This window comes from Camelus bactrianus, chromosome 13 (genome assembly GCF_048773025.1).
Source record: "Camelus bactrianus isolate YW-2024 breed Bactrian camel chromosome 13, ASM4877302v1, whole genome shotgun sequence".
NCBI lineage: Eukaryota > Metazoa > Chordata > Mammalia > Artiodactyla > Camelidae > Camelus > Camelus bactrianus.
This window is the reverse complement of record NC_133551.1, coordinates 63,133,737-63,154,579: the sequence shown is the minus strand read 5'-3', so window position 1 is coordinate 63,154,579 and position 20,843 is coordinate 63,133,737. Positions and strand designations below refer to the sequence as shown.

The window sequence follows — 20,843 nt, the reverse complement described above, 5'->3', positions numbered from 1 at the left end:
AGTAACTAAGTTTAAACTCAAGGTACTGTGTTGACTCCGGTGGAAGTGGGAATTCTTGTTCTTTATCTTAGAAGAAAAGCTTTCAGTCTTTCACCACTGAGTATGTTTGCTATACGTTTTTCCTATACGGCTCGTGTTTCGTTGAGGTAGTATTCTTCTGTTCCTAGTCTGTTCAGTGTTTTTGTCGTGAAAAGGTGTTGAATTTTTCAAATGCTTTTTCTGCATCAGCTGAGATGATCATGTGTTTTTCTCCTTCATTCTGTTAATGTGGTGCGTTACACTGACTGATTTCTGTATGGTGACCCATCCTTGCATTCCAGGAATAAATCCCACTTGGCCATGGTGTATAATCCCTTTACTACGCTGTTTGATAATATTTTGTTGAGGATTTTTGTATTAATGTTCATAAGGGATATTGGCCAGTAGTTTTCTTCTCTTGTAGTACCTTTGTCTGGGTTTGGTATCAGGGTGTTATAAAGTTAGAAAGTGTTCCCTCCTCTTCAATTTTTGGGAAAATTTTGAGAAGGATTGGCATTAGTTCTTCAAATGTTGGTAGAATTTACCAAAGAAGCCATCAGGTCCAGGGCTTTTCTTTGTCAGGAGATTTCTTATTACTGATTCAGTCTCCTTTACTAGTTAGATTTTCTATTTCTTCTTGATTTAGTCTTGGTAGGTTTTGTGCTTCTAGGAATTTGCCCACTTTCTTCTAGGTTATCCAGTTTGCTGGCATATAATTGTTCATAATTCTCTCATAATTATTCCTATTTCTGTAGAATTGGTAGTAGTGCCCCCACTTTCATATCTAATTTTAGTAATTTAAGTCTATTGAGACTATTTCTTAGTCCATTAAGCTATAGGTTTGTCATTTTGTAGATTTTTTCAAAGAACAAACTTTTGGTTTTATTGATTTTCTCTATTGTTTTTATATTCTCTATTTTGTTTATATTATTTGGTTTAATCTTTACTTCATTTTCCTTCTGCTAGTTTTGGTTTTTTGTTTGTTCTTCTTTTTCTAGTTCTTTAAGTCATACAGTTAGGTTGTTGATCTGAGATTTTTAAAATGTGTTTATACAAATAAATTTCCCCCTTAGCACTGCTTTTGCTGGGTCTCTTAAATTTTGGTATGTTGTGCTTTTGTTTTCACTCATTTCTAAGTATTTTCTAATTTTCTTTGTAATCTCTTCTTTGACACATTAGTTGTATAAGAATGCACTGTTTAACTTCCACAGTTTTGTGAATTTTCCAGCTTTCCTTCTGCTATTGATATCTAACTTCATCTAGCTGTGGTCATAGAAGATACTTTGAATAATATGTTTTTAAAAATCTACTGAGATGAGCTTGTGGCCAAATACATGTTCTTTTCTTTGATCTTTTTTCTTTCTGTTCCTCATACTCAATAATTTCCACTGTCCTATCATCAAATTCATTGTTCTTTCTTCTGCCTGCTCAAATCTGCATTTGAATCTCTTTAGTGAAATTTTCATTTCAGTTATTGTACTTTTAAGCTCCACAATTTTTATTCTTAGGTTTTCTATTTCTTTATTGATATATTCATTTCACTCATATATCATTTTCTTGACTTTCTCCATATCTTCCTTTAGTTATTTGAACATTTTAAAAAGAATTGTCTTAAAGTCTTTGTCTAGTATATCTGCCATTAAGACTTTTCCAGGGACAGATTCTTTTTTCCAGGGACTTTTTTCTTTTGAATGGACCATACTTTCATGTTTCTTTGTATGTTTTGTAATTTTTGTCATTGTTGTTGTTGTTATTGAAAACTGGACATTTGAATCTAATAATGTGGCAACTCTGGAATTCAGATTCTCACCCTTCTCCAGGGTTTGCTATTTTTTGTTACTGTTTTTGTTCATTGCTCCCCCCCCCCCTTTTGATTGTTGTAGGATGTCTCTGTGCCAGGGATAAGCCAGAGATGTAAAATTAAGGTCTTCTCAGGACTTTTCTGACTCTTTCCCTGGGCATGTATAGTCATTTTCTAATTTTCTCCATATATACAGTTGTTCTTAAATTTCTTAATCTTTAATGTCTAGCTCCCAAAAGGGAGGAAAAAAGAAAATTGAAAGGGGAAAAAAGGGCATCAACTCTTTGAATCCTCTGGAAGTCACTTTAGCTGGAGGAGGGACTCACAACAACAGGATAGGGCAGCAACAATGGCTTGCCCCCATCTCTTCTCTGTCTGTACCTCTGTGGTCAAAAGCAACAATCAGTAATCAGAGCACAAATCCCTACGGGGTTTTGGAGGATAGGGTCCTTTGCTCACCTTGGCTCTCACAAGCTGTATGCAAGTTGCTCCAGGAACACGTGCACAGCTGCCTATTCCATGACTAGGGATGAGGGATAGCTAGCTGAAATTGACCAGAATTATCCATAACTTACCATCCAAGTCTTCCTCTGGAAGTTGCAAGCCTTAGGTAGACTCCAGGGTTTCAAAATAGTTACATCAGACAGATTCTGCCAGTGCAATTGTTGTCCAGGTGAGGAGACAGATTCTTGGTGCTTCCTCTCTGCTCACTTCCCAGAATCCTCTCTAAAGACTTTATTTTTAAGCTACATTTCATAAGTTTCAATGCATAGTGTTTTCATTATCATTCTAAGTATTTTATAATTCCCTGTATAATAACTTCTTTGATCAATAAATATTTAGAAACCTGTTTTAAAATTTCCAAACATATCGAGGTTTTTTCCTCCAAGTTTTTATGGTCCTTTAATTATATTTTAGACATATTATGTAATTTGTATGATATTGTTTCTTTGGTTATTGCATTTGTAGATGTTTCATATGTGCTTGAGAGAAACAAATTTTCTGTAAGTGTTGAGTAAAGACTTCTAAATATATCTAGTAAATAAAGAAATAGAACATTTGATTAAATCTATAACAATTAAAGAGGCTGAACTGGTAGTCAATACAAAAGAATGAAGCAAGGAGCAGAAAAAACAAAAGAATTACTTTCTTTGCTCTGCATTAAGGAGACTTGGCAGGTCCCCCCACAGCCCTTTTATTTTTAACAGAAACATAAGGCTATAAGCAGTCCATATAGAAACTGGAAGAAGAAAGCTACAACATGCTTTTTGGTAGAAATGATTTGACATACAAATTTATTTACTTGATCATATTTAACAAAGCAGGGCAGAATCACAGTCATTTTCTTCATAGTATCACTGTAAAAAGACTGAATTTCAGAACTCTTAGTTTGCTCTGGAAACATAAGCTGACCATTAGCAACCTAGATAGCTTTTTCTTTCCTCTCCAGGCTCACCAGTTCCTGGGTGGAGGTGGGAAAATTGATGTGAAATAAATAGTATGTCGTGGAGGCTGACAATTCTTTTCACCTCCTCCCCGAGGCAACAGGGCGACTTTGGCTTACTCTTGATCTGAAATCATTTTAGTAAGCAAGCAGGTTATCAAACACAGAATGGAGGAAACTTTCCATTGTAGACAATTGCCAAAGTTAGGTATGGATGAATTCAGAGCTTAACTTCTTCTGTTGATTAGAGAGGGGTATGCTAGCAATGGATCTCAGATCTTTGATCCTGTGAGACATCAGTGTAGTGCATTCAGTTCTTTTTATTAAAATGTGTGGGAAAAGCCATCTCTGAGTAGAGAAGAATAGTTTAGTACAATTATGGTGTGGTAAGAGGAAAATCAAAGTGTAGGCAGGGTCCCTTTCCTCTTGAACTCCAACGATCACTTCACTCCTGTCAGTTTTAGTGTCCAAGCAAACTGAACTGGAAGAGAAGAGGGTGGCAGCTGTGGCAGGTACACAAGGAGACTTTCATCTGGATCCTTGGACCACTTCAGATTGTTTTGGACTCCCAGCATTGTTACCTGCAGGAAGTAAAAAGGGAATGGAAAAAACACTGATGTATTAAGGAGTACAAAATATGGCCTGAAAATGGTGGGAAAGAACCACGCTGGGCCAGGGCAGGGACGACAGTCTAAAAGGGGAATAAATATGGGAGAAACCTGGGGAAGGAAAGAAGCATTAGAGAAGGCCTGCCAATTCCTTCAGGAAAAGTTTCATCTCTGACGGGACTGAATGAGGCTCTTTACCTGTGTAGTCGAACTACTTTTGGGGGATTTAAGGCTTAAGATTCCATGTTTTGGCCAGGACAGGAAGATGGCATAAACAGCTGATCCTTTTGAGGTATACCTGGGGAAAAAGAAACATCATTGTCAAAGATACCTGGCTTGTTACCCTGACACATAACCTTACACATTCCCCCTTCAGTTATCTACCAATTCCAAGACCTTCAGTCCGTCACTGCTACTAGGAAGCACTCAATACCAGTTAAAGTCTGTAGGAAAAAAAAGCAGCCCCAGAAGACCCTCTTTCTGGCAATATATTTCATTTTTATCTGTCTATTGGGTTCTAAGTTTTCTTTAAAAAATTTAAACTCTTAGTTATTTCACACTGAAGTCATTTTGTGTCATTATTCAAATTTTGTTCAACTCCAGATGCATATGAGAACAGCCAATGATATAACATGGGCAAGGTGTGCAATGAAGACAAATTTGTTGTTCTAAGATTTCACAATGCTTAGAGAAGAGGGTGAAAAATCATGACATAAAAACTCATCCAAAACAGAGGGGTGAATGTGTTTCCCCTGATCCAAAGACCCCCACCCTATGGTATAACACTTGCAGAGGTCTTTCGGTGGACAGTTAGTATGTGCCTGGCACTCTGCAGGGTACTCGACATACATTATCTCATTTAACCCTCACAGCCACTCTTGGAAGTCAGATGTCATCATCCCATTTTGCAGTTGAAAAAAACTGAAGCCCAAGGTCAAATAACTAGATCCACAATTGCAAGTATGAATCACGACTTCTCCACTTAGTAGCTTTGTGATTTTAGGCAAGTGATATTACTGCCCTGAGCTGCTTTCTCACTTCTAACATGGGGATAATGACAGTATCAATATGGTGGGATTGTCGAGGGGATTTAGAACAGACCCTTGTACATTGTAGGTACTGTACAAATATCAGCTGTTATTCTTTTTAGGGGGCTGGGCAACAGTGTCAAGCAAATTGATTGACGCTTTGTAGCCTCTTCATTTTTCACCAAGCCTACCACCTTCCCTCACTAGTCAAAGATATCCTGGTGGCCTAAAACATAAATCAGGGCACACATTCAACAGCAAGAGAACAGCTTTTGGGTTTTTGCAAGACGACTTCCAGCCTGGCTGGTACCATGGTGGATCCAAGGAGATGCCAGCTCGGCAGTGGCCACAGTCCCGTTGCTGCACACAACGGAAGACTAGACTCACCATACAGTTGTCGTGTTCTTTTCAAATTGTACCCTCCATGGTTTGGAGGCGTAGATAGCCTCCCCACTGACGCTCAGCCACTTCCCAACAGCAAGCAGCCTTTCTTGGAAAATGGGAACAATCAGTCCATCTTTAGTTGGTCCGATGTTGAGAAGATAGTTGCCTCCCAAACTTACTGTCTGAACCAGTTCCTAGAGAGAGCAAAAACAAAGGAATCCTAGCTCTGAATGCCAGGCCTAGCAGAATGCTTAGAACACACAGGTATGAAGAGAAGAAAAAGAATCTAGGGTACATTCTCCCTCTGCTTTGCAAATATCCTTTACTCTTTTGAAAATAGTATGTTTTTTTTTTTTTAATGGAAGTACTGGGGATTAAACCCAGGACCTCATGCATGCTAAGCATGTACTCTACCACTGAGCTGCACCCTTCCCCCTGAAAATATTATATATTTTTGTCATGATAAAAGCAGAATAGGCTAATATGAGAAAATTGAAAAATTCTGCTACAAGATGGAGAAATACATTAACTTCAATTCCAGGGAGTGCTCACGGGCACTTCCCTGTGACACTGTACCTCCTGCGGTGCCATATGCGGTGGGAAGGTTGTGTGTTAGAAGCACCAAGTGTGAGCAGGGGAGCCGAAAATAAAGCACCTGGCCCCAAAGGACTCCCATGGAGCCATACAGAGAGAATACGGGGATCCGAGAGGAGAGATTTCAAGCAGGTACTCTGGAGACTCTGGGGAGATGGAAGAGACCAGAAGAATTTCGAGACACTCTGCATGTGATAGGTTATATACGTGTACTTGCTTCCCCTTCGGGAAAACATGCTGTAAAGAGATATATTCTTCAGGATTTCTGGTGTAGGGGGTGTGTGTGTGTGTGTGTGTGTGACAATTTGTTACAGTACCCTAAAGACACCACATCATTAACCTTTGATGTTTCCTTCTGGTCTTTTTCCTGTGCAGTTAATTCTCTGTAGTTGTGACAATACATAACTTAATGCCCTCCAAGCATTAACCCATATTACATTCAGAAACATTCTAATGGTTAAAGAAAATCCCCAGATCTACTTAATTATCCCTTAATGGTTGCAAGAAATTGAAACAACCCATCTGTCCAACTGAAAATGATCCTGGGAAGAACACCTCTGTACGGAAAACTCTCTTCTGTCATTAGACCTATTTCCTTAAGGCAGGATTTTATGAGGAGGTTCAAAAGGGTTCTATCACCCTGCACTTCCATCCCGAGTGCTTCCACTGCTCTTGGTCATAAGGTTAGTTTGGCATAGCAGTTAACAGATAGCTACCTCACATGCGCTCTTACCGAAATGATTGTGGATTCATCTGCAACATCCGTTATCACCATGTTGCGACGATAGCCCCAGGAGAGCTTATCTATGGAGGTGCACATCTCCCACTTGTGATCTGGCAAGGTCTCTGGCTTGAATTTATCTTGACAGTTGTAGTATCCTCCATGGTGACAGGAACAATTCTGACCCCACCGGTCATTTACTACTACTGTATCCTAAAGGAGGAAGGAGTGCTGGGTCATTGGGAGTAAAGCCATTTAGCTTCCTTACGAAATACAGTTTTGAAAATTGTGTCTATTTGGAAGCAAGGAACAGATTTGATTGAGAGCAGTGGTTCTCAACTGGAGGCCCTGGATGGGAATTTTGGCAAATGTCTAGAAACAGTTTTTGGTTGTCACAGCTGGGGTGGTGCTGCTGCCATCTACTGGGTGGAAGCCAGGGGTACTTCTGAACATCTTACAACATATAGGATAGTCCCCTCACAACCAGGAAATATGCAGCCCCAAATGCTAATAGTACCGAGGATGAGAAACCCTGGTCTAGCAATATGTAATAGAGATATCATCTGGTAAGCCACGTAGTCTACCAGAGGAGAAATGGAGAGGAGGAGACTAGCCTGAAGTCACATCCCCAGGCAGAGTTTCGGAAAGCTGGGACTATGGTGTTTTTTCCCCCCCCGGCAGCAGGGCATGGGGGTGGTGGTGGTGGTAGTTAGGTGTATTTATTTATTTTTAATGGAGGTACTAGGGATTGAACCCAGGACCTCATGAATGCTAGGCATACACTTTACCACTGAGCTATACGCTCCCCTGGAAAGCTGGGACTATGAATCAAGTATTTGAACCCAGCCCAGGATGCTTTCCACTGTATAACCCTGACCTCCTTTTCCTAGGTAAATAAAAGTCAGTAATCAAGCCTTCTTTTCCTTCCTTCAAGGTTTTGCTGAACTTTGAGAAACCCTTACATGGAATATCTTAATGTAAATGTTTAATACTGCTATGAGGCTCACACTGGGGTATCCAAGGAGAATAAAACACGGGTTCTTGCCCTCAGAGATCCAGCAGAGACTAGCTGAGCAGACAGATACATGGACAATTACAATATGACATCACATCAGAACTTGGGATTAACAGAAATGGGGAACACTGATCCAGGAGTGTTTCTTACTTCTTCCAGGAAGGAATAAAAATTGTCAGGAACCAGATTTAGTTTACATCCAACCAATACTTATTATGTGCCTAACTGGGCCAAGTACTCTTCTTGGAGCTGGGAACATAGCAATGAACAGATCCAAACTCTTGCCCTCACGAAGCTGACATTTTCGTGACAGAGACAGACAGTAAGAAGGTAAATGATATCTGAAATATATTAGACCAGGTAAGTGGTAAGAGAAAGAGAAAGCAGGGAAAGAGATACAGTGTGCCATGGGCAGGCTGCAATTTTGGATAGGGTGGCGGGGAAGATGCCCTCTCAGGGAAGACCTGCAGAGAGCTCGGGAGTGAGCCATGTGGGGACTGCAGAGAGAATGGAGAGTAAGGAGAGGGGGCTGTTTCTCCTAAAAGTACTTTCCCAACATGAGTATAAGCGCCAAGACAACTCTCTCTCCTAACATGTGAGAAGACATTCAGAACAGGAGTGGGCAAACCGGGTCTGCAGCATCCCACCCAAGGGTCCACATCTGAGCCACCCCGGTGTGGGGACCACTGGGGGAGAACCATGATACCGCACCACTGGAAGTCCCCACATGTTTGGCGAGTCCCAGACAACCACTCTTCATTTGTCTCTATTTGTCACATAGGGTTTTGTCTTTTTTCTTTCTTCCCAGTTTCGGAATTTAGTAATATTTACCCAATGAGATCCTTAGAGGTTTATGAATCTACCAAGATAGCTCAGTTCAAACAGGTCTTATACTTAGGTTTCTCTTTAAAATCCACAACAAATCCAGAATATATAAAATTTTTGAAATTTTCTATAGTGAAGATTAAGACTTCTGGTACTTTGAAATTCAAACTATAAATGGGCAGCTATTATGCAATGTGACAGTGTTGATTATGGGGAAGAGGAGGAGGTAGGGAAAGTTCCCTCAAGAATTTGGATATAAGGGAATATGAAATTTCCCCTTGAGAGTTAAACTATGTAACATAAAGTAGCTGAAGTCATAGATATTCGCATTTTTATTCCTACCACTTAATTGTATATGTTTTGTATATTAATTTTTAGGGTGTTCTTCTCATTTACAATGTCTGTTTGCTTAATAATTCATTTTCTCGACAGTGGTTTGGGACTTCTACATATCATTTCTATTCTACTACTTAAATTTAACAAGATTTAAACCCATGTTGTCAAAACCAAGAATTAAAAGAGAAAACGTACATACTACAAGGAAGGCGGGAGGGAAGAATTAAAGGAGAAACATTTAATATTTGTTAAGTCCCCTGGTCCCTATCACACCCATGTTAATATTACTATTTATTATTGTTCTGTTGTCTTTATTGTTATTACTTCAGATCTTGGATCCTCACTTTCTTTTATCATAGCAGACAAATAAGAGGTAAGTCTTACAATCACATACCTTGACTGGGCTGTCATTATAGAGCCAAGAGAGAAAACCTGTAGAGTTCCAGTAAGTGTCGGGAGAGTCCCACTCTCCATCAGACCAAATCAGGTCAGGTTTGTACCTGAGAGACGTGCAGTCAGAACAAAGTTTATTATCTGAATCCATTCACAGTAAGAGTCTCATTGATCTATCTTTGCAACAAATATTTACAATTACATTTTCTCAAAGTTTTAAAAGTACCATGAAACTATCACGGTGCAGAGAAAGTGGAAAAGTAAAGGGACATAAAAATGACAATACACAGACACAAACCCCTTAGCTAACACAATCACTGTTTAATACACAGCACTTTGGTATATTTCCCCTAGTCTTTTTTTTTTTTTTTTGTAATTTCTTAAATTAAAAAGTAGAGTTGTAATTAGTACACATATAATTTGGTTTCCTTCCAGTAACTAATTCCAATGAAAGGAGTGGTGCTCCAGAGCCACAGGATTAAGGTTGCTGCTTTTAAGATGTACGAAGAACTAGAACTATTTCGCCAAATGCATTTCTGGGGACAAGGACCCAAAGCTTTCACTATAAAAAAATCTATTAAATTCACTTGAGCCACAGTTGCATCTTTCACGTATTATTACTCTGAGCCTTATAAGGTATGAGAGTATGTGTGTATTTAAACCTATAAGGTAAACATTATTATTCCCACTTTAGAGAGCAAGAACCTGGTACTCAGTAGGGCAATTTATTTTAGGGGACGGTGACAAAGCTTGTAACAGGAGCTGGAACCAACAGGCAAATCTGCCTGACGCCTAATCCTATGGCGTACTCTGCAGCTACTCAGGACAGCAGGTTGAGTCCAGGAAGAAGACCGCCTGTTTAAGAGGCAAGATAAACACAGACAGTCCGTGTTTTACTGTGTACAAGAGACTGTACGAGGCGCTTTATCCTCATTACCTCATTAGTTCTCACAATGACCTTGTGATGTATAAACAGGTAAAGAAACTGAGAACTAGAATGACTAAGTAGCTTGTCAAGGCTATACAATCAGTAAGAAAAAGAAGTGGATTTCCGACCTAGTTCTGTCTGACTCCAAGTCTATGCTGGTCTCTTACAACTGTACTATTTCCTTAGAGAAGTCATCTGCATGCAAAGAGCTTTTTTATTTTTTTCGTTTTCGGTTTCGGTTTTTTGGTCTACAATGAGAGTCCAGGCAGAGATGGCTGCCTCTTCATCTTTAAAGGCCCACCATCCCCCAGAAGCTCCCAGATGTAAAAAGGGTAAACTCGGAATAAAACATGAAGACTAGTGACAAATCCCAAAGTGAAAGTGGCCATTTTAAGAATAATGATAATAATAACACCTTTATTCTGTACCAGGCATAGTGACAGATACTGTTCACGTATTATTCTGAGCCCTATACAGAAGGCATTATCATTCCCACTTTACCCAGTGAGAATCTGAGGCTCAGAAGGGTGACCTGTTTCAGGCTTTTAAGTTAACAAGAACCAGGATTCAAATGCAAGTCTGCTCCGCACCAAATCCTATGCAGGGACCATTAGACCATGCTGCCCCTCTCCAGGGTCCTGCAAAGAAAACAGCATACGAGGACGGACCTGAAGTTTTGACTTACCACCATCCTAGGGTTGGTTTGATTGTTTCATTTTATAAAGGCAATATGACCACACTTCAGAAGTTTTGGAAAGTAGCAAGAAAAAATATGTTTTGTCTTAAACACAACCACTGCATTTATTATTTTGATGTCTTCTAGATTTTTTTCATATCCTACTCCTTCCCTCTTCCCCTCAACTTAGCAGTATCCTGTAAGAAGCTCAGATGTCATTGATGAAAGTCATAAGGCCCAAAACAGGTCTGTCTTTTACCTGTTAACAAGGTCGTATAGCTCTGGCATTGTTTTTGCATGGACAAAATGCTGTGTTTTGAAGCCATTTTTCTTATCAAGTAGGTAGAGAGGATGGAACCATTCTAAGAGTGAGTGGTAGAGTCCATAGCGTATGTTCCTTAAATAGAAAAACAGGACAGCAACAACCATTAGGCAAAGAAAAATTAATTTATTTTTAGAAAAATCATTTGCAGGGGGGAGGTATAGCTCAGTGGTAGGGTGCATGCCTAGCATGCATGAGGTTCTGGGTTCAATCTCCGGTACTTCCAACAAATAAAAAAATAAACAAACCTAATTACCCACCCACTCTCCCCCCCAAAAAAAATCAAAAAAAAAGAAAGAAAAAGAAAAATCAGTTGCAGCATTTTTACATCTCAGTGAAACTCACCCACAGGGCATGCAGGAGCCAAAACCATTTCCTTAAATTATCTCTTATCATTCACTTAAGCAAAATGATTGGGTCTATAGTGTTTTCGATACTGTAACAAATTATTTTTATACATAAATACCTTAACACCAAACATCATTTAAACTTTTGTCAATTATCTCAATAAATATAGTCCTATTTAGAAAAAAAATTCTCTGTCATTTTGTCATATTGTGTGTGTCAGAATATAATGTGTATTCTGGCAAAGAATACATATTGAAGAGATATTGGAAACCAGAGACAAATATAAAGAATAAAATATCCAAAGTCTTATCACTCAGAAATAATCATTAGCAACATTTTCTATGTAGTTGAAATTAATGAATATAGGTTTCTCATTTCACTTGTAAGGTTTACTAGTAGTTCTTAACACACTCAACAAAACGAAACATGGCGAAAGTGAACTATTTCACACACAATAAAGCTTGTTTTGACTTAGGAATAGTGAGTGTTATGGAAATGCTATAATACAAATAAGAAGTGAAGATAACATTGCAAAGGCACAGATAAGGCAGAAAGAATTGAAGCTCAGCGCTTCATCATGTGACTCAGGGACTAAACAGATGCAAAGAAGGTAAAAATCAAGGATCTTAAAGTCCAGATCTAATCAACATCTCAGAGTTTTTACAGCAGGACAATTAGCAGAGTACAGCATTGGCAAACTGAGTATTTAACAGGTGACATAAGTCAGCAAATACTTTCTTAATGGGCCGGCTAGTATTTGAGGCTTTGCAGACCTTGTGGTCTCCATCCCAACTCTAAAATTGTAGCTTGAAAGCAGCCAGAGACAATGCATAAATATATGGGCTCAACCGTGTTCCAATCAAACTTTATTTATACAAACAGGCAGCTAGTCTCCCTCTTATGTAAGACATCAAGTTTGCCAAATCACAACAGAGCTGAGATTGGGCATAACACACAGACCACTTTTCCTCCTTACAGGTAAATACAGCCAGAACTATAGGGGCCAAAACCAGAATACCTGGGTTCAAATCCCACCTCTGCTACTTCCTAGTTCTTTGATTTTAGGAAGTTATTCCTTATTAAGTAGCAAATATTAGAAAACAATAATTAGAATCAACCAAGTGGCTCCTTACCTCACTTTTTGCTGCTTTAACTGTCCTTTTTAGTTCTCTCCTGATCTACCATTCATCCAAACCTTCCCTGAATGCCTGCAAAGCTCTGTGTTGACAGCTAAGGAGGACACAAAGATGAGAGACCCAGACCTGGCTTCCATTTGGTATTGGAAAAGGCCCTGGGTTGGAAGACTTTCCAGAAAGAATACTCAGCAGAACGCAAATGGAGCACTGTGGTCTATGCTGGATACTCTTCACCTAACCAGACAGGGCCATGAACTTCTCTGATGGTGTCATTTTTGGTCATATGAAAACTGCCAAGCATCAAACACTGCAATTCAAGGCCAGAAGCCCTTCGGGGTACTCCTTAAATGCAGACTTAGAAAGCACACAAGAGGGGAGGAGGCACGGTACACTGGATGGCTAGATTAAAAGAGATGATGGAGTAACCGTCTGTGGACACACACCTTTTCCGGACGGCTGCTTCCAACTCACCAACCAAATCACGATGGGGCCCCACATCCTGAGAGTTCCAGTTCCAAGACACGGGACTCGGCCAGTTTGTGAAGCCTTCGTGATGCTTTGTTGTCAGGACTACATACCTGTGGACATCAAAACTATGTGAGCAAAGAAGCGGGCAGCGGGCCAGGAATGTGAACTTATCTGGCATGACCTGGGCTTTTAAAATGGTTGGGAGAACTTGACTGCAGGGAATGTACAGTTGACCCCCTGAACAACGCAGGGTTTAGGGACGCTGACCTCCCGTGAAGAAGAAAATCCACATACAACTTTTGACTCCTCCAAAACTTAGCTACTAATAGCCCACTGTTGACCAGAAGCCTTGCTGATAACCTAAACAGAAGATTAATACACATTCTGTGTGTTATATGTATTATATACTGTATCCTTATAAAAATGTAGAAGAGAAAATACTAAGAAAGTCATAAGGAAAAGAAAATACATTTATAGTACTGTACTATATTTATTGATGCTATAAGTTTATGTGGTGTGTTTACCAGGTGAACCATCTGTCTGTCAGTACTTACATCAATATTGTCTTAAAAGACACAAAACAAAGTAGATATCATGTGTATTACTAACACTAGACATCAAAAGTGAAAAGACAATGTGAAAAATAGATTTATATTTCTTTACAGATTTAATGATTCATGCACTGATAACAAAGCAGCAGCAACATGACTGCTTTATATAGCAGTCTAGTGTAATCGGCATGCTTGCTTCTCGGTGGCCTAGTCTATATACTAATGAATGAATCATTATAAAATTTTTACTAAGAGAGAGAGGGAGGGGCATACTGTATGGTAATGTAATTCTTTGAAAGCAAAGATATAAAACAGTAAAAAAAAATGGCTATACTGTTAGTTTTATATTAGACATCACTTACCCTATGCTTATGTACAGACTGGCTCTCCACTTCAAGTCTCGCACATGAACACAATGAACACTTAGGTGATGATGCTGACACACCAGACACATTTACTAACTGTACGGCTCGATGCATACTTATAATTCATTAAGTGCAAGTGGATCATCATGAACGTCTTCACGTTGAGTGGGCTGAGGAGGAGGAGGAAGGGGAGGGGTTGGTCTTGCTGCCCCAGGGGAGGCAGAGGTGGAGGAGGTAGGAGGGGAGGCGGGCACTCAGTGTAAATTTATGGAAATACATCATAATTTCTGTCTGACTTTTTTTTTTCATTTCTCTAAAAATGTTTCTGTATGATACCAATCTTCCCTCCACTGTTTGCGTTAGTTTCACTGCTGGTATCATAGAAGGGTCAACATAGAAAAGAAGTCAAAAGTGGTCTTGAATAATCAGAATCCTTCCATCAGACTGTCTAATGTCAATCCGTTTTCTGGCACTGCTGCTTCTGAGTCTCCTTCCTCATTGTCTAGCGCTGGTTTTGGAAGCATTCATCTCCACCAAGTTGTCTTCTATTAATTCCTCTAGTGTGGTGTCTATTAGCTCTTGAATTTCTCCAAGGTTCATGTCTTGAAACGCTTCACCTCCCCCTACCTTTTTTCGCCATATCCACATTTCTCTCGTGATTTCCTTGATTGGCTCTTTCATAAATCCACAATATCTGGACACAGCTTTCTCCAGCAGGGATTTGTTGTTTTTAGGCTTTTCCACAGTTTCTTCTGTAACAACGATGGCATCTACAATGGTGTAATCCTTCCAGACTTTTATGATGCTCTCTCTGTTGGGATTCTCTTCCACAGCATCGACAATCCCTTCCATACAGTATTGTCTGTAATGAGCCTTAAAGGTCCTCATGACCCCCTGATCCAGAGACGTTGTATTTGGGGGCAAGCACACGCCTTTGGTGTTGAACTCTTGGGATTCTGGGTGGTCAGAGGCATTGTCTGATATCAAAAGAACTTTAAAAAGCAGTCCCTTACTGGAAAGGTACTTCCTGACTTCAGGGACAGAGAATCAATAGAACTACTCCAGAAAAGGAGTTCTCGTTGTCTAGGCCTTCTTGCTGTACAACCAAAAGACAGGTAGCTGGTGTTTATCCTTTCCCTTCAAGGCTCAGGGGTTAGCAGCTTTATGGAAAAGGACAGTCCTGATCATAAACCCAGCTGCATTTGCACAGAAGTGTAGAGTTAGCCTATCCCTTCCTGCCTTAAATCCTGGTGCTTTCTTCTCTTCCTTACCAATAGATGTTCTTTGTGGCATTTTCTCCCTAGGATAGGGCACTTTCATCTGTATTAAAAACCTGTTCACGTAGACATCCTTTCTCCTCAATGATTTTCTTAATGGCATCTGGGAACTTGTCAGTTGCCTCTTGGTTGGTAGAAGCTGCCTCTCCCATTATCTTGATATTTTAAAAGCCAAACCTCTTTCTGAAATTATCAAACTATCCTTTGCTGGTGATGAATTCTCTGGCTTAGATCTTTCACCTTACTTCTGCTGTAAGTTGTTGTACAATGACTCGCTTTTTCTCGAATCCCATTAGAGTCTTTAGGTATACCTTTCTTAGAGCAACCCTGCACCCACGTAAAAGCTACATTTCAATACAAGATAAAAAGGTATTTTGCAAAAAGTGCAAGGTTTTTCACACCTCCTAGCATAGCTGCAGTGACAGCTTCATGAATTTTTTTTTTCTTTCAACAGTGGTCCTTACACTGGATTCATTCATGTTGGAATGGTGGGCAACCACAGCTGCAGACTTCAATCTATGATACATAAGAAACAATTCAACTTTTTCTTGTAATGTCATGACTTTTCTCTGCTCCTTGGGAGCACTTCCAGCATCACCAGAGGCATTTTGTATAGGTCCCATGGTTTATGATATTGCACTAAATACGATGAAAAATATGTGAGAACCACAAGAGATCACTTTTTCTTGAGATACAAAATTTACCGGCAAGATGAGTGCTCACATGAAGATGATTAGCATCACATGGTGTTTTAAGTGGATGCTCACAACACTTGAGCCCACCATGACAGCAACAGGTGGCTACAAAATTATGACAGTAGTACAGTGCATACTACAGTTAATTTTACACCATTATGATTTAATACTGCATTTTTATGATTCTTTCCATTTCTGCAAATGCACCATGTATAGTGTGTGTGCATAAGTTTTGATAAATTTTAACTTTTTATAATAGATTTGTAGATATTTCATGTAGTAAATGATAAAATAGACTAGTATCTGCATATTTTATTCATTTGTGACATACCTAACTTTTTCCTAATTTTCGGTATTTCTAGGCTATGTGAGTCACCTGTGAGTTTTTTCAAGTTGTCACAAATCTCCCCCAAATTTTCCAATATATTTATTGGCAAAAAATCTGCGTATAAGTGGACCCATGCAGTTCAAACCTGTGTTGTCCAGCTGTACTTGTATGAGTGACTACATTAGTGACAACCAGGAAGTTGCTGCAGTCATGACTCCTCTTGGGTATTGCTCCAGGAATAAAAGCAAATTTGAGGAAGTCACAGTCCCTCGTCCCTAGCCAAAAAGGAGGCTCAGAGGGAACGAAGGAGTAGGTAAGGGGAAAGTTGTACACCTAAGCACTCCAGTTCTTCAACCCTTCTGGGTATTAATGATTAGCTTTAAAAAAAACCCAAAAAACCAAAAACAAAACCCTTTGCCCTAAAGGAGAAAGAAATTTCTACTAGAAATAGCAGATGATAGAAAAGTAAGCTATTTGTTTTACCAAGCCCGTATGAATTGCCTCTCATTTACAGAAGTGACAAATGGCCAAAAGAGCTGGGGAGAAAAGGCCAGTATTGAAATGACAACCAAATCACCCAACATTTCATTTGGTTTTATGGCAGAAAAATAGATGATGCCCACACGTGATCATTTAATCACTGGCCGACGCGGGGAGTCCACACTTTAAGGGTTACACAGAATTTCAGGCTTTGTGGGCCACATTCCTCTCTGTGGTATATATATATTTTAAACAACTCTTTTAAAATGTAAAAATCCTTCTCACATCAAGAAAGTAAGCAGAGGACCAATCCTCTGGCCATGGTTTGCAGACCCGTGGACTGGTGGAAAGAACCCTCCATTTAAGAGTCATGGGATTTAGAGTCTAGGACATGAGTTCCCGTCCTCTTTCTGGGCCACTCATCTTGTCCATAAAATAAGAGGTCTGGACAAAGGATGTTTCCCATATTTTAATTTTTCTCATTTGAAAATTATGGACTTCTAAGGCTCCTGGAAGACAGTGAACTCCTCCTCTGTTTACTCAAGCTCTATGTTCCAATACATTTTATTGCAAGCACTAAACATCAGTTGCGATTTCTCTTTAGTAAAAGAGAAACGAAAACCCAGAAGACAGTCAAGGAGACAGGCAAGGGTGGAAGACTGACCTAAGCCAGGAGCTGGAAAAGCCACCTGCCTCCATTCTTACTCTGCTCCAATCTATTTCCCTCTCAGCCAAACTCATCCTTGAAGCTGAGGGTTGACTTGACTTAACACTGGCAACATCTTGCCTTCAAGGATTAATCCTTCAGGACTGGCCCCAGCCTTCAACAGTCTCCTGAGTCCTTGCCTCTCTCTTCCCCACTCCAGTGCTCTACATTTTCAGTTCTCTGAACCCTTCACACACAAGTTCCAACAGCTCTCCAAACAATTCAGACATTTCTTGAGCACTCTGTGTGCAAGGTGTTGAGAAGAGCAGATGAATGAGAATCTGTGCTGTTGCCCAAATACTCTGCAGCAGAACTCCCTTCCCTCCTTTTCCCTTGGGGAGATATCAAATCCTGAAGGAAGAACATAATCTCCTTCTATATCTGTGGAAAGAGGCTTCAGCGAGGTGAAATGCCATGTTCAACTTCGCAGTTGAACTAGGATCAGATTACCTACCTTTGGCTTAAAAGCCTGGAATCCTGTTTGTTTTGTTGACCTGGAAGGGACATCAGGGGTCATCTAACTCAATCCTCTCGATAAAGAGGTGTCGCCACTGCCCGTTTTCCAGCCCACTGTCTCCCTGAAACCTTTATTATCTTCTAGTTCCCACCCAGATGCACCTTCTCCTTATGATCAGCCTGCCACATTCAATTCTGCACTCTTCAAGAGGCAAAACACAGGACCCAGGGTACCCGAAGTTAGTCGGACAGCTGTGTAACCCGGCAGGTCTTCTCGCCTCCCCATGCTCGGTTCCCACCTGCTTAAGCCCCCTCCCAGCGCTCCCAGTCCGACCCAAGCCAGGAAAGGGGCGCCCCGCCCGCCCCCGCGGCGGCACTCACTTGGCCCCGGCGGCCTTGAACAGGTCTGCCCAGCTGTCCGGGTGGAAGAAGCGCGCCGTGAACTGCGGCCCGAAGTCTCCGTAGCTGAAGCCAGGCGGGTAGTTCTCGTTCATGAAGCTCTGGTACTGCGGTACCTTCGTGCCCTTCCAGTGCCACCAGAACCACTCGCTGCCCCAGGCCGGCACCGAGAACACGCCCCAGTGCACGAACACCCCGAACTTGGCCTCGTCGAACCAGGCCGGCAGCGGCCGGGAGTCCAGACTCGGCCAGTCGGGAGTGTAGCGGCGCAGAGGAGCCGAGGGCCCCGACTTGGCCGCTCCGAGCACCAGCAGCAGCAGCAGCAGCAGCTCGGCGACCAGCCCCCGCGGCCCCATGTTGGGAGACGGCATCTCAGCCTACACTCCTCACCGCCCGCTCTTTATGCGTAGGTGCGGGCGCACGCGGCCCCGCCCACCCTAACTAATGATTGGCTGGAAAGGAAAAGGGGTGGGTCAACCCAGGCTGCTAGGCCACCGAGTCTCTTCCCCACCGGGTGGACCGTTCTTGCAGCGCCCTCTGGCGCTCAAGTGGGAGAAAGACTTAAGGAGGCGTTGACTGCGCTCCGCTGATGCAGGATTGAAAACTTTAGAAGAGACTTCACCGCGGAGTTGAATCATGTGGGTGTGGAAGGCCGGGTGTGAGCATAGAACTGGGAGTGGTCCATCTGGCAGTTGGGAGCTATAGGACACTTTTTGAGCTGTAGTATAGAAGAGCAAGCCTGGAGGCAGGAATACCAGATGGAAGGGCATTGTAAGAGCACTGGCAGAAATGACGGGGTGGAAGGATAATGGGAGGAAGCTTTTTAAGGGAGAGGTGGGAAGAAAAGTGCGCGCTGAAAGAGGAAGAACAGGTGTGACCATTTTGCCCGTCTAATGTTTATTGAACTTGCTTTGGGATTCTGAGGCAATTCGAAGAGCTTAACATCTCGTTGGAAAAACAAGACTCATGCGTAGGCCTCCCCGAAGGAACATGTTAAGAGTAACAAGGTGAGCAACTTGAGAGCCTCGGGCCCAAGGAGTACCTGTGTGAACCTTGTCTGGCAGGGACGTCACCAAATTCCACTACAATTGGTACATGCTGTGCTTGCTCAAACAGGAGGTGAGGCTATCAAGTGTGAGAGGTCTAATAACCCCTCGTGGCACAGCTGGTCTCTACACATCAGTGAGAGAACTGCCACATGTCAGAGTTGGAAGGGACTTTGGGGGTCCTTGACACTATCCCCTTCCTTACTCTCCCCGTTTTATGGAAGAGGAAACTGAGACCCAGAGAGAAGATCGGAGTTGCCCAAGGTCATGCAGCTAGTTTGGGTCAGAAATGGGACCAGTACCCAGATGCAGAGACTGTCTCTCAAATGCTGCTCTCAGATGCACCCAGGAGGGTGCAAGAGAGCGTGTCAAACAAAGTCTGTGTTGACAGAAGCAAGCACTTCCTCATTCTAGGAGTGATAAGGAAACACAATAGCTCGTGCTATTTTATCTTCTGTTTCTTCCTCTGCAAGATTATGTTGAAATATTGTCTCCAACAGTAAGCACAGACACTTAAAAAAATCTGTACACATCTTCTAGTGATCAGGGTGAGTAATGGTCTTTGATGTTACAGAACTCATCTTGGGAGAGATAAAATAGGACATTGTGACCTTCATTTCTCCTTAGCCTCAACCAAAACTTAAATCTGCAGGGCAGATGAGAGGTGTTACAGCAGAGTGGAAAAACTGGAAGTTGGGAAACCTAGGTTTTTTGCATTGGACACCACCTTGTTGGGTCTCCTTGGGCAAGTCTTGTCCACTGTCTGGGTCCATTTCCTCATCTAAACAATGAGGGCAGTCCTCAGTGATATCCAGGGTCCCCTTTACCTCTTGCTCTCTCCCTCCATAAACTCTAGTTCATTACTTACAGCAGAAATAGAGTGTGATTGTGAAAGGAGAGGGGTATGAAGTGCAGAAGTGCAGAAGTGCATTTAATTCAACAATTTCTAAACTATATTTGCTAAACAAATATTTACTGAGTATCAATTTATGCCAGACATTTGGGCATTTCCTTTGCTGGGATGAGAAAGGGCCCCACCAATGAATAAAGAAAGGTGTGTTCCAGCTTTAAGGAGCTCCAAATCCACCTTTAAAAAAGCATGCCATTTCTTTGCCTTACAGAAAGATAGGTATTGGGGTTACAATAAAATTGAATTTACCAAAATTCAATTGAAATCTTTTCAGAAGCAGTTCAGTTCCACAGATATTGACCATCCCCCTTAAGACTCTATGTTGGGTCTTCACAGAACACTGGGAACTAAGAGATGAACATGGAGCTCATCTCGTAGGGGCAGATACGCCAGTGACTCCCACTTAACACAGTCCACGATATGGGCTGTATTAGAGGGTTGGACTTTGTCCTCGGGGGCTGTACTGGGTTGAAGAGTGTCTTCCCAAACTTTATGTCCACTCGGAACCTGTGCATGTTGCCTTCTTTGGAAGTAGAATCTTTGGAGATGTAATTTGTCAAATTAAGATGAGATCATACTGGGTTA

General features: G+C 41.3%; 1 protein-coding gene across 1 annotated transcript; it reads right to left on the bottom strand.

The window, feature by feature from the left end:
- Positions 1-3,084: 3,084 nt before the first annotated feature.
- Positions 3,085-18,722, bottom strand: FUCA1 (alpha-L-fucosidase 1). The gene is made up of 8 exons (XM_010957752.3): positions 18,285-18,722; positions 13,021-13,155; positions 11,031-11,168; positions 9,169-9,274; positions 6,611-6,811; positions 5,287-5,477; positions 4,070-4,169; positions 3,085-3,844 (listed from the first exon to the last, which is right to left on the bottom strand). Exons 1-8 carry the CDS (start codon positions 18,671-18,673, stop codon positions 3,704-3,706), a joined length of 1,401 nt encoding a protein of 466 aa, XP_010956054.2. The 5' UTR covers positions 18,674-18,722; the 3' UTR covers positions 3,085-3,703.
- Between the last annotated feature and the right edge of the window lie 2,121 nt (positions 18,723-20,843).

Excerpts from the sequence above, each read along its gene's own strand:
- FUCA1 (XM_010957752.3), bottom strand. The coding sequence starts at position 18,673 with ATGCCGTCTCCCAACATGGGGCCGCGGGGGCTGGTCGCCGAGCTGCTG. Across the intron at positions 13,156-18,284 it reads TTCAAGGCCGCCGGGGCCAA|GTATGTAGTCCTGACAACAA; the intron begins GTGAGTGCCGCC and ends TGATGTCCACAG. Across the intron at positions 9,275-11,030 it reads CTATACGACCTTGTTAACAG|GTACAAACCTGACCTGATTT; the intron begins GTAAAAGACAGA and ends CACGTCTCTCAG.